At 34.1% G+C, this 14,575-nt stretch overlaps 1 protein-coding gene across 1 annotated transcript in view; it reads left to right on the top strand.

Moving 5' to 3' along the window:
* The window catches only part of LOC132559052 (fibropellin-1-like), a 42,821-nt gene that overhangs the window by 27,920 nt on the left and 326 nt on the right, over positions 1-14,575 (top strand). Inside the window, exons 27-37 of the mRNA XM_060223657.1 lie at positions 124-208; positions 908-1,015; positions 3,822-3,935; positions 4,155-4,274; positions 5,619-5,729; positions 6,632-6,742; positions 7,705-7,810; positions 10,447-10,558; positions 11,309-11,432; positions 12,372-12,538; positions 13,518-13,599. Of these exons, the coding sequence (XP_060079640.1) occupies positions 124-208; positions 908-1,015; positions 3,822-3,935; positions 4,155-4,274; positions 5,619-5,729; positions 6,632-6,742; positions 7,705-7,810; positions 10,447-10,558; positions 11,309-11,432; positions 12,372-12,538; positions 13,518-13,599 (1,240 nt within the window). The remainder of the gene's footprint in view (positions 1-123; positions 209-907; positions 1,016-3,821; positions 3,936-4,154; positions 4,275-5,618; positions 5,730-6,631; positions 6,743-7,704; positions 7,811-10,446; positions 10,559-11,308; positions 11,433-12,371; positions 12,539-13,517; positions 13,600-14,575) is intronic.

The raw sequence follows: 14,575 nt of genomic DNA, 5'->3' as shown, positions 1-14,575 counted from the left end.
TCGATTTTGATTTAAGATTCTCTTGACTAGTCAGTATGTCCTGTTGCTTTCAGATATAAAACGTCAATCACCAGTGCAATAATGTTTAACAAAATTTGATATTCTTGCCTCATTCCGTTTCAGATTGCATTTTTAACGTCGTTATCAGTTGTTGACACAAATGCATATGTTGCCATTGACAACATTCGTGCCTATTCGGGTGCTTGTGGTGAGTAATTTATCGTAGTCATATTTTTATAGACATTATGGTGTCCACATTAAAAAGCAATGTGTTGTTTAATGGATTTAAGATGTTTTATTTCAATGGCTGTTATGATCGGTAATAAGTCACAAACGATCTAGAGAACATCCGAATGACAACATTTGACGCGTATTGCTTTGGTTTTGTTTTTATAAATTTTAGCGTTTTTCACTTTTTTTCACTTTAAATATTAAAATGTGTACAACTTACAAAATATTAATGAAACCAAATATATCACCTACAGTATTCTATGCCACAATGTCGCGGTTCGATGTCACGTGATATAAGTGTTTTTGAATATATCAATATGACATTGTAAATTTTTGTTTGATTTGTTTTCCAATGTCACCAATTTTTCTATTTTATACATATATTTAGCAGTTTATGCAGCTTGAAAAATGTTCTGAACTAAAACTAAGTTGCTTTCGTGTTTCCATCATTTGATGGATATATAAGTATACTAATAGCCTACTTGATGTATTTTTGTGAATCTTCGGTCACCCTTTTTTGAAGCTTGACATTGGCAGAAAATGTTTGATGGAAACGATTTTAAACAGAAAACAAAATGATTTTAGATGTAGTAATAAATCGCAAAACTATTAAGATGAGGATAAGTCACGAAGAACAGAAAATTGTTATAAGAACACTTCCGCTTTTCACATTCAGATAATTGTAAACCAAACCCATGTGAGAATGGGGGGACGTGTGGAGAGACGAATGGGGCAGCGACATGTAGCTGTGTCAGCGGTTACACCGGTGCGACATGCTCAGACGGTAAGTAAAAAATCAATGATCTTTTTATGATCACAGTATTGTAATCCGTGTGTATTAAATACATTGAGAGGACGGGGTTTCTGCCAAACAATCCGTGCTCGTTCCGGGAAGGTATATTTCCACCCACATTAAAGATCTTCCATTAATATTTTGTGGGTTTTTCTCAAAATACAGTTTTATGGAGACAAACATGATTTGAATCGTTAATTTTCCAACTGTACTGTTGTCTCGTAGACTACGATGATCAGCTGACCTATCAAATGATCCCATGACGTCACATAAGTATTGCATAGCAACAGTACCCACAAAAACGTCAACTAATGCTCCCTCTGGACTTAACTTATCAGGCTAATGGTAACACAATATGGCAGTGTCATGGTGCATAATAATGTATATTATTGACAAGAGTGCCCACAAAGATTTTAAACTCCTGTGAAAAATAATGATGAAAATTAAATAATCACCCGTTCACTAAAGCCAATGTCAATGACTGAATCTTATCGCGGCCATAGAACGAGGGGGGGGGGGGGGTGGCTGGTAGCCTGATGACGTCATAAACTTATAATTTCGTTATCGTTATAAAGCTTAATGTCAGTTAACGGTCTTTCAAACTACGCAAAAAGCCTTCAAAGATATATTCTTCCAAACGTTTTTTACAAATCAGTTTATATGTACCTTTAAAGCTTTTATAGCAAAATCTATTATTGTGATGGAAGTCCTTTAGAACCTTGTTCGCTTCAAGTTCAAACCAACACGTGTGATTAGTAGATGGTGATATGACTTCCTTCATTAACTGTTTTAACCTTAATTAAATGTTAAAAATCATATATATATACTCAACAAAAAGGAAGGTTAACATGTTTCCTTGGCGAATACCTGTAAATGAGTGAAAACAAAATGACGTTTGTGCAATATTAGAAAATGGTAATGTTTTACATTACAAAATCCAAGGGGGTTACCAAAATCATTCAAGCGTGAAAGTCTGTATTAGCGAAAGAGCTGCACGAGGTTTTCTGCGACTAACTTGTATCTTCGCTTGAATTTCATAAACATTTAAACTGACAACTGCTCCTTAGATCCTTAGGACTTAGAAATCACCGAATCTTGCTATCTAGCAACTTTATCATTATGCCCCGGCTGTCACAAGTACAGAGAAAGGGCTCTAGGCATGATCCATGCTGGGGAGTCTCGCCGTCGAGTTGCACGGCATTTTGGTTGCAGTGTTAAGACAATTTGCCAGTTGGTAAGTAGTTTAAACCAAAGTCGGTCAACATCCGATCGTCCCCGAAGCGGCCGACCCCGTAAAACTACCGCCAGGGATGACTGTCGTATACGATTGATACACTTGCGCAATCGATTCGTAACCGCAGTAGAGACTACAAGGACATTGTTTGGGCGTCGTGTGTCTCCCCAAACAGTCCGCAACAGGATGAGGGCCTACCAATTGAACGCGCGACGTTCCTACACTGGACCCAATTTGTTGCGACGTCACCGTAATAATCGGCGTAACTGGACCCGTGTTCACTGTCGTTGGGCCTTACGACAATGGAACAATGTTCTGTTTTCATATGAGTCCAGGTTTTGTCTGCAACACGGTGACGGAAGGTGCAGAGTGTGGAGGCGACGAGGGGAGCTTTTTGCGAACTGCTGCGTCGCAGAACGGGACCGCTTTGGTGGCAGAAGTGTAATGGTTTTGGGTGGTATTTGTGGGGGGACTCGTACCAGGCTTGTTGTGTTAAATGGCAAATTAACCGACATTCGATATCGGGACGAAATTTTAAGACCAATGGTTCTGCCATTATTAAGACGCCATGGCGTTGGCGCCATTTTTCAACAGGATAACGCACCAGCGCACACCAGTCGCGTTAGCAGAACTTTCTTGCAGCAGAATAACGTACAGGTGTTAGATTGGCCACCATTAAGCATGTCTGGGACGTTCTTGGGCGACGCGTGAGAGAACGTCAAAATCAGCCGACAAATTTGCAGGAGCTGGCCCAAGCCTTGATCGCTGAATGGAACAACATCTCTCCTCGAATTATCCGCCGGTTTACGAGTTCCATGCGACGACGCTGCAATGATGTTTACTTCGCAAATGGTGGCCATACCCGTTACTAATGGTGTTACCTTTGAAATTGACGCCAACGTCCTTTACAGTCGAATAAAATCAACTGAACGCAAAGTTTTATAATGAACCATGACTGCAGTTTTATCAGAATTGATCAATTACTTTATTCGTACATGATTGGTAAGGATTTATGAAGGGGTTAATTAATTAATCACAGAATAAAGTAGTGTTACCTTTCTTTTTTTGTTTAGTATATATATATATATAATATTTAAATGCTAGTTTGTATAATGTGTCATCTGCAGCATTTAGATGTTAAATGTCATTAGTAGAATCTTTGGACACGGTCAAAGGATTTCCTCTAGATTACGTTTTAGCCCCAACAGAACTACTTTGCAATCGGAAATGTGATTCAACCATAAAAACCATAAGTGTAATATTTCAAATATTTCTTTACATTTTCCATTATCAAGATCAAATTTCCGGTTCCACTTTCAAGTGCCACTTGTTATTGGCGTTGTTAGGATGATACAGATATAGAATCATTTGAGCTTTTCATATTTTTGAGGAGTGGAATTGCAGGCTGGGAGGGTCTATTTAAGAGACATCACGGTTTCTAAAAAAAGCTTGACAATATGTGCTAGACCATGGTATTGTAGGTATCTATATAAATGTGGTAACATGTTCCTTGCTATTAGTCTATATAATATTGATATTAATTAATTTATATTTGATTTGAAGTGACTTACATCTGTATCAACAATCCCTGTCAGAACGGAGGAACATGCTCTGGGACAGCGGATTCCTTTACCTGTTCTTGTGCCGCTGGATTTGAAGGATTGACTTGTGAAACCAGTAAGAAAACAGTTCATGTAGAGATTTGTTTAAATAATGTTGAAATAATAAAGAAAATGTCATAGAATTTCTTTTTGTGAGAATTTCGGATCAAGATATATCTGCTTTGTTACTCATGAATACATAAATTATATCTGTTAAAGGATAAAGTATGTTAAGGTTTTGAGTTCTTTATGGATTTATATATATTAGTGACTAGAAATAACTTTTTGACCATAGGTTTAACAGGTCCATGTGCTACATCACCATGTAAAAACGGAGGAGTTTGCAGCTCATCAGGTTCAACATACAGCTGTACCTGTACGGGTGGATATACAGGAGCTACATGTGAAACAATAAGTAAGTCACAATTATTATGGATGATGATGATGATAATGATGATGATGATGATGATGATGATGATGATGACAAAAGCATAATGATGATGATGCTGTTGTTGATGATGGTGATGACGAAAGAATACTGATGACGAAAGCATGATGATGATGGTGATCATGATGATGATGATGATGATGATGATTGTGATAACGAGATCATGATGATGATGTTGGTGATGATGATGATGACGAAAGAATGATGATGACCAAAGAATGATGATGACGAAAGAATGATGATGATGATGATGATGATGATGATGATGATGATGATGATGATGATGATGATAACGAAAGCATGATGATGATGATGGTGATGATGATGATGACAAAAGCATAATGATGATGATGCTGTTGTTGATGATGGTGATGACGAAAGAATGATGATGATGATGATGATGATGATGATGATGATGATGATGATGATGATGATGATGATGATGTTGGTGATGATGATGATGACGAAAGAATGATGATGACCAAAGAATGATGATGACGAAAGAATGATGATGATGATGATGATGATGATGATGATGATGATGATGATGATGATGATGATAACGAAAGCATGATGATGATGATGGTGATGATGATGATGATGATGATGATGATGATGATGATGATGATGATGATGATGATGATGTATGCATGATGACGCAAATGAATTCTTTATATATTTTGCAAAATTCTTTTATAAAATTAATTATAACATGATTAGTTTTGCGATTTTGTTTCAACCACTCGCGTATCAAATTTCAGTATAATCGACATTGCTCAATTAAGCGGAATCAAATTTTGGAATTCTTTACAAATAAAATGAAAAAGTTTCATGAATCGAACTTTGATTGATCGATGAGACAAATTGACAGCAACGTCCTGAATTATTTCCATATAAAACACTGCTTTTGGGCAATTAACCAAATAAGTGATGAATTTTAATAGTTGTTTCGAAGTAAACCAAAAAGCATTTTATTTTTCTCACAATAAACATTAAAACAAATGTGTAGAAGTTGAGATGGTTGCCAAGAAATCCACGAGTCATCCATACACAATTTATAATCTACATGGATCTGAAGGAACTTGTTTTAAGTGTCCGTATGTTCCTGTACATTTGCGTTTCCCTCTGTGATACAAAATTGCTATCACATAATTTTAGTATATAAAATCTCATCAGCTGAAATAACATCAAACTAAAAGAGTATGAACACAAAACGTCACATGCTCAAATAGCAGATCTCGCACATTCGCAAATACTTTGATGACAACAAAAGAAATATCAAATTGATTATATACGTACATATCCTTACAGATGCATGCGCAACTAATCCGTGCCAGAACAGTGGAACATGTACAGCCTCCGGGTCATCATACACATGTCAATGTGCTACCGGCTTTAGTGGAAACAACTGTGACGTAGCAAGTTTGTATCACTGATCTTCTTTAATTGATTTTTCAATAACTTAAGCCACAACTATTAAGGTATGAAAGTAAATACGGAAATAGATTTTTAGGGAAGCTAAAAGCTTTTTGATATATGAGTTTATTTTATTAATAACGAGTTGAAAATTATCTGACTAATTTGTAAGCATACATTGATGCAATGTTAATGCGTAACTAGTCATTGGACTAAATACTCCTGTTATTCAGGATGGAAATGGCAGTATGGAATTATTATCTACTGGTATATACTCAACAGAAATTTACAGGAACCCTTCTTGCTTACACTCCGTGTTAAATTGACATTGCTCTCTGTCGACGACTCCTTTTTATGATACTATCAAAACTTGCGCCAATGAAACGTCACGTAGTTTTCGTGTTCCGCGACACATTGTCGCATTAACTATTTAAAGTTTATGTATATACAACAAATTATGTACCTGTTTAATATTTTGGTTCGCAAACAGTAGAAAAAATTATCTCTTATAACTTTTTTGTTAATCTATGTTATTTTATGTTAGAGGAATTTGTGACATCATAAGTGTTTCCCGAAAGCTTTTTTTAAACTTTCGTAAGTAACATTGATATCATGATAAACTGTAATAGACAGATAAGAATAAAAGTGTCGATCTGTTATTTTATCAAATGGCAAAGTTTGATATCTATATGTACTACACAAACTCATTAGGATTTTAAAACCTCCACAAATATACTTTGATGTTTTTCATACATGGATAACCAGTATGCATCATTTCAAATGGAACACCGTTTGATTATTTTGAATACCGTATACATATCCTTTCTATGAATAATGATAAATATTATGTGTGTCGGTTAGGGCATATTTACTAAAAGAAATATTTTTTAAAAATCGACCTGTTGTAGGTCCATGCGCAACCAATCCGTGCCAGAATGGTGGAACATGTACAGCTTCCGGGTCATCCTACACATGCCAATGTACTACCGGTTTTATTGGAAACAGCTGTGACGTTACAAGTTTGTTTCACCAAGTTTATTTTCTTTAATATAATGGAAATCTGTCAGAAGATTTCAATATTTCAATATGTTAAGGAGATATTTAGGGAAGTTTGGACAGCAACATGCCTTTATACAAAAGAAAGCGTTCTCTTTTTCAAAAATCGTTGATTGAAAAAACCCCAGTGATGCCTATAATACAAAACAGCTGATGTTTGCGATCAGATTTCATCAGGAATGTACGTAGGCAAGCATTGGAACCTGTTAATGTTGTTATCGTTTACAGGCTTCCGTATTGCCGATTATCGATTATGTACACGTTCATTACCTTATATATTGTCATAACCTTGTCGATTTCAAAGTCGTACGTATCCTTTTAATGTATGGTATATTTAATAGGATAGCATGTGCGTTTTTCTTGCTAAACAGCTTCATCCATCAACTTGTTTCTATTGTAATGTAATACCAACCCTATATATGGGTATCAAGTATAAATAGGACAAAAGCAGTACTATTTCTCCGTAAGCGAAAGACAGTTAATTAAACATGGATCACAAACATGTATTTAAAACTTGGAAAAGAATATTAAAAATACTTTTACATGATAATTGTAGATCCATGCGCAACTAGTCCGTGCCAGAACAGTGGAACATGTACAGTTTCCGGGTCAACATACACATGTCAATGTGCTACCGGCTTTAGCGGAAACAACTGTGATGTAACAAGTTTGTGTCTACTTTCTTTAATCTTATCGCAATTTATTGGTGAACACTTGAATATTTCTATATCCTTGGATATGGTACCGTCAATAGAATGTGTTTTCTTTTTCATGAAAACTTGCTAAAAAGCATCATGTCACGTTAAGGAACTTGTTTCTGTATTTATACAATACCAATTCTATCTGTTGGTTATCCAGGTTGAATGTGCACAATAACATTGAATATTTTAAGAGGAAAAATGTATACGATATATGATAATTGTAGGCCCATGCGCAACCAATCCGTGTCAGAATAGTGGAACATGTACAGCTTCCGGGTCATCTTACACATGTCAATGTGCTACCGGATTTAGTGGAAACAACTGTGATATAACATGTAAGTACTAATGATGTTTCCTGGGTTTTTTTTGCACACGGATAGAAAGATCGGAGGCGTATTGATTTTTGTGTTGTCTGTTTGTTTCTTTGTCTGTTGTCAACTTTACCTTGCTAATAACTATTGCACAGTAAGACGTAGGGCTTTCGTATTTGGCATGTGTGTTGCTGGTGAGAAGACCTTTGCTATGATACCAAAAGTTTTGACCATGTTACCTTGACCGTGACCTTTGACATATATATACATACCTAAGAGGCCCTGACCAAATTGTAAGTAATCTATTTGCTACTTCTTGTTGATTATTTAAGTAGGGATATTTGAGGATAGTTTAGGCTTTTGGAGGTCCATATTCTCGTTTATACATGCCTTGTCATTATACATCGCAGCAACTCCGTTTGATTAGAAGTTTCTTACAAAACATTTTCAACAACCTAAAGAGCAGTCGATAATTTTCAATTGTTGTACAGTTCTATTTCATCATTTTTTGTTTTTATCTTTAATTAATTGTTCGGCCTTGTTCTCCTGTAAGAACGTGACATTACTAATGTTGATTGACTGAGATTTATATAGCGAATGTCGTCCATGAAGCAAAAGACTCTTATTCTTATTCATTTTCTTCTTGTCCTTGTCTCAATGTTAACATTTCCATTGTTTGATTGTTGTTGTTGTTGTTTGATTGTTGTTGTTGTTGTTTGATTGTTGTTGTTGTTGTTGTTGTTGTTGTTGTTGTTGTTGTTTGATTGTTGTTGTTGTTTGATTGTTGTTGTTGTTGTTTGATTGTTGTTGTTGTTGTTTGATTGTTGTTGTTGTTGTTGTTGTTTGATTGTTGTTGTTGTTTGATCGTTGTTGTTATTGTTGTTGTTGTTGTTGTTGTTGTTTGATCGTTGTTGTTATTGTTTGATTGTTGTTGTTGTTGTTGTTTGATTGTTGTTGTTGTTGTTGTTTGATTGTTGTTGTTGTTGTTGTTGTTTGATTGTTGTTGTTGTTTGATCGTTGTTGTTATTGTTGTTGTTGTTGTTGTTGTTGTTGTTTTTGTTGTGTTGTTGTTGTTGTTGTTGTTGTTTGATTGTTGTTGTTGTTGTTGTTTGATTGTTGTTGTTGTTGTTTTATTGTTGTTGTTGTTGTTGTTGTTGTTTGATTGTTGTTGTTGTTGTTTGATTGTTGTTGTTGTTTGATCGTTGTTGTTGTTGTTGTTGTTGTTGTTGTTGTTGTTGTTGTTGTTGTTGTTGTTGTTGTTGTTGTTGTTTGTTTTTTTATCGTTGTTGTTGTTGTTGTTGTTGTTGTTGTTGTTGTTTGTTGTTGTTGTTGTTTGATTGTTGTTGTTGTTGTTGTTGTTGTTGTTGTTGTTGTTGTTGTTGTTGTTGTTGTTGTTGTTGTTGTTGTTGTTGTTGTTGTTGTTGTTGTTGTTGTTGTTGTTGTTGTTTGATTGTTGTTGTTGTTTGATTGTTGTTGTCGTTGTTGTTGTTGTTGTTGTTGTTGTTGTTGTTTGATTGTTATTGTTGATGTTGTTGTTTGATTGTTGTTGTCGTTGTTGTTGTTGTTGTTGTTGTTGTTGTTGTTGTTGTTGTTGTTGTTTGATTGTTGTTGTCGTTGTTTGATTGTTGTTGTCGTTGTTTGATTGTTGTTGTCGTTGTTGTTGTTTGATTGTTGTTGTTGTTGTTGTTGTTGTTGTTGTTGTTGTTGTTGTTGTTGTTGTTGTTTGATTGTTGTTGTTGTTGTTGCTGTTGTTGTTTGATTGTTGTTGTTGTTGTTGTTATTGTTGTTGTTGTTGTTGTTGTTGTTGTTGTTGTTGTTGTTGTTGTTGTTGTTGTTGTTGTTTGATCGTTGTTGTTATTGTTGTTGTTGTTTGATTGTTGTTGTTGTTGTTGTTGTTGTTGTTGTTGTTGTTGTTGTTGTTGTTGTTGTTGTTGTTGTTGTTGTTGTTGTTGTTGTTGTTTGATTGAATTTGAGTTAAGATGATGCTTATGTTGACAGTATGGTATTTTCCCGATTTTTTTCCCGAAATAATATTTATTATTATAACTCATTAATTATTTTTTTCAGTTCAACAACAGAGAAAACTATCAACTAATATTTTGATATTTCATAATCATATATTTATTATCAAATCAGATTATTCGTAGATATCAATTGTAGTAAAGCAACGCATGATTTTTGGCGTGATTATTTTATTCGAAGTTGTGTTATTTACAGTGACCATGTATTAAATTCAATGCATATTATTCGACATAGATATACATGAAATTCGTTAAATGAGCCATCCGTTATGGCTGCAGACCTCAAAAAGGAACGCACTTGATGTTAAGTCAGGTGTCACTTTTTCATTTTCATTTGTATGATCGCACTGCCGTTATATACATCTATATAAATGAATGGCTTTGCTGTGATTGAGTTGCTGATAAAGTTTCTTACTTTGATTAACTAAAATTTACATAGTAGATGTCGTCGAAAATGCTAAAAACGCTTATCCTTCAGGAACATCTGTTCTTATATTCCTTGTACCTTTACATGGGTCCCTGTGTAAATCTTTGTAAGGTTCACGTCTTGTTTTCATGCATTTGACTTGGAATGGTGATTCTGTTTACCCGCTTTTCATGATCTATTTAGTTATTTATTTTTGTTTTTGTTTTGAAATAAAGCCGCCGACATCATGACCTGTTCGTTTGAAGTCGGAGAATCGAACTGTGGACTAACACAAGGAACCAATAACATAGATGATTACTTCGATTGGACCGTCAATTCTGTAAAAACAATTTCTATTGGATACATTGATAGCGAACCTCAATATAATTGTCTTCTGTTTTCTAAATGCTGCTAATGATATCATTTATAATTGTGTATCCTGGAAAATAACAATTGCAAAGGTCCTTGCTTGAAATAATTGTTTTTCTTTTAGAAGCTACACTGCCATTCATAAATAAGTTGATATTCATTAATTTGATGTTTATTAATAACAATCTATAACACTTCTATAGTCCACTAACATTGTTTACATGTAAAAGGAAGATAAAATTAAATTACAACCTTCTTGCAATATTGCTTATCATTTGAAAAATTGAAATCGTGAATATTTGTTCACTAAATGAAATAATATTAGCATGGATTGAAGTCGTTGTAATTTTGTGACATGTAGATTTTATGTTTTTACCGATAATGTTGAAAATACCAACCATCCCCTTCTTTTCAATTTTATGAATAGCTTACAATATACCAACAAGTAAACAGAATGTAACTCTGTTTTATCAATGACTGTAATGCATTCTCTATTATAATTTATTAGAATCAAATAAATATGAAATCACCTTTCCAGCGGTAGAGCAGTTGAGAAACAAAAAGGTTTGTTAGTGTAAGTCGAACCGGACTATTAAGAATATTTTTAAATGCTGAATAAACCAAAGAGATATGTAGTAACACTTTATCAAATCAGAATAAATTTTTACTTTACAGAATTTTGAAATAATATTTTTGAAAGACGTTTTTGGCTGTGTTGCAGGGCTCAACCCCAACTTCTGGTACAGGTCCAAGCGGTGCATTTGATGGTAATAGGTATATGTTTATAGAGGTCAATGGCAAGGAGAGTAACACCTATGCAATTCTGAAAGGAGAAAACTTACCAGGTAAGTGTTCATTATCTAAATGTCAACATTAAGTGCGCAAAGGTCATAATGGTTTGACCGTTCTTATGTGGACATAAATATAATAAGGTAAACCAAAGAATGTGATTAGCTTATCGACTCATCAATCTTTTGACAAATAAGATAAGATATGCATTATTATTTAGAAACGAATGTGCAAACAATTCATGAGATACAATTCCAATGACATAACAAACCAAACATCTTTAGAATCCAAGGAAAGTCTCAGGACTACAGGAACAATAGGATTGCAAGCTATATGCCCCAATTTCCACTGACGGGTCCAGTTCCTGTAACCCTGGGTCTCCCATATAATTCAATAGTTGACAAATACTGTAATAAAGCTAAATAAGCATTTATGGAGAGTTTTACTGGTAATGGGATCGTAATTAATACAAGATTTCAATGGCGGTGGTCGTCGATAGAACAATAGATGCATACTCCTCCGGAACACCTGGGCCTATATTCATGAAACCATTCTCATGCTCAAGCATAGATTTTGTGTTCAAAGAAACTTTTTTATAATTCATCTAAATCATATAAAATAATACAAATGTCAAATATAAACATGGAATATAACTTTGACTTGAAGTCCTTTCAAAATTGTTTCAAATCTTCGGCAAAATCAGCCTTATTTATTAATATTCAACTTAAACAAGACATAAGGCTTGAGTACAAAATTCATGCTTGAACATGAGAACGGTTTCATGAATACAGGCCCTGGTCTAATCCTTCCTGTTCTTTTTCATGAGTCTCCGTGTAAATCTTTATTTTGTTCAACGTTAGTTCGTTCAAGTTTCATCAAATATTAGTTGAATAATTCTATTAGCATGTTGGTATTAACTCTGTTTTGGTACGAATACAATAAAATATTTTGCAAAAAACATATATGGGATTTTTTTTTCTATTTTGTATTCACAGCTCAGGACAAATGTATGATGTTTAATTATCATATGAAAAGGAATACATACGCTCTCCAAGTGTACGGCTATTCCCCCGGCCCCTTTACAAACCTGTGGGAACAGTATGGAAGTCATGGCGATGATTGGAAAAGTGCTTCTATCACTGTCTCATCCAGTTCGACATCGGTAAATGTCAATATTTTTTTCAGACAAATTTATAATATGTATTGATGTGTTTTGAATGGATTTTAGGAAATCCTGTTTTTGCTTTTTGGATAAAAAGTATCGTTACTCACAAGTAATTGTGGAATATGAAGTGAACTTAATCATAGCAGTATCTGCAAGTTTAATCTTGCTACTTGCAGATGCTTCAACTATCTGGGTCAGTTTTACTATGGTGAACGGGTCAAACAAGACTAAAGCACTTGGATCCACCGCAATTAGAGTTTTTGGCATTACATTGAAGATGACAATATTGCTTGCATTTTTTTATCCAAACAATAAATGACTGTTTTATTGTATTAATTCGAGCTATTTACTTGTATAGCATTTGCACAGTCCAAATAAATGTATGAACGAGCGTAGGAGGTTTTTTCATCTTTAATAAAAATCTTATTGGAAAGTTGGATTGGCTGCCATGAAACATATTTTGATCATATTGGCTCATTTTAATATTTCAGGAATATTAAGTATTCATGTGGTCAATTCTGTAGAATTAAGGTTAAAATAACCGAGTGGGTGTTATAGGAATTTCTGTAATTTCACTGTTGTGAATTAAGAACAAAACATGAAATTGTTATATTGTCGATATCACGTGACATTTCATATTTTTTTCGTATATACATTGCTTTTTTCAATATTGTGCAAATAGACTCCCACATGAAAAGTACATTTTAATATAAGTTTATAATTAGATACAATGGACAAATAATGAATTAAACTGCATCATACATCTACATCTGTTCGTCTTTGTAGAACTCGTCAGTGATGCTAATAACTTATTTTTTAAACGTTGGAGGCGACTGAGAAAATCCGAATTGGTCTAAATTAATTTTACATATCAGATGTGAAGATGCACTTACACCTACATTCAACAAATTTCTTCATTTTCAAAATTTGATCATTTGAAACGAACATCCAGTATATGTAAATAACTACCTTATAGATTTACATTGCGGGTTGGAAGGGATCATCGAACAAGGGCGACATTGCTATTGACAACATACGTATAAAAAGTGGAGCCTGTTGTAAGTATCTCTATATCAAAGTTATATTTTTTCTATCATCACCTTTCAAGTAATTCCATTGGAGTAAAATGATGTCATAATCCGTTACGTCGGTTTTGATTGGTTAATAGAGCTGAAAACCTTTTTTTAATTAAAGAAAAAGAAAAAACGTTGTACTGTGAAGGCTGTTATTTTTGAGAGTTTCTATTTTTGCTATTTTAACCGTTAAAATCGTAAAACACCATTTCAAAATGTTCTAGAGTCTTTGTCATTAAAGAAAACCTTTAACATGAATTTCAAACGAGTAGTGGAACCATCAGAAAAAAAATCTTTAATGCATCTCAGCTACATTAATATTCAACGGAATGAAATGGTATGTTTTATAAATATAGTATATCATATTACAATGATACGTTATATGTATGTTTTATATCATATTATTATGGTATGTTTTATAATAATGGTATGTTATATGAATATGTTTTATATTTTATGTCGACCAAATTAATTGATACTTATCAACAATTTATTGCTGGTGTTATATCATTATGTTATAGCCTCCGGATAGACGACGACCCGGTTTTAACCTGCGACGGTTGTAATATCCTCCAACATAAAACGTTGACTCCTCATTTCTGCCTTCAGATATCGGATAATTGCATAATTAGTTATCGATTTTTTTCTTTCATCTTTGATTGTGTTTTTTTTAAAATTCTGTTAGCTTAATAAATAACAATTATAAATGTTAGAATTGTATGTTTTTTGTTTGATGAACGGATCAATGTATGTTCTTAATATGCACCACAAGCAGTTCTCAGTAATATCATCGTGACGCGCACCAAACTAGAGTGACACTAACAGCCAAGTTCATGTGATGACGAATGTTAAGTGAGACACCAAAGGCCAGGGTCATGTGATGACGGATAATTAGGGAGACACCAACAGCCAGGGTTCTGTGATGACGGATGTTTAGGGAGACACCAACAGCCTGGGTTTT

The sequence above is a fragment of the Ylistrum balloti genome, unplaced genomic scaffold (genome assembly GCF_031769215.1).
Source record: "Ylistrum balloti isolate Yb309-2 unplaced genomic scaffold, AGI_CSIRO_Ybal_v1 Utg370846, whole genome shotgun sequence".
Classification (NCBI taxonomy): domain Eukaryota; kingdom Metazoa; phylum Mollusca; class Bivalvia; order Pectinida; family Pectinidae; genus Ylistrum; species Ylistrum balloti.
This window is presented reverse-complemented; position numbering and strand designations above follow the sequence as displayed.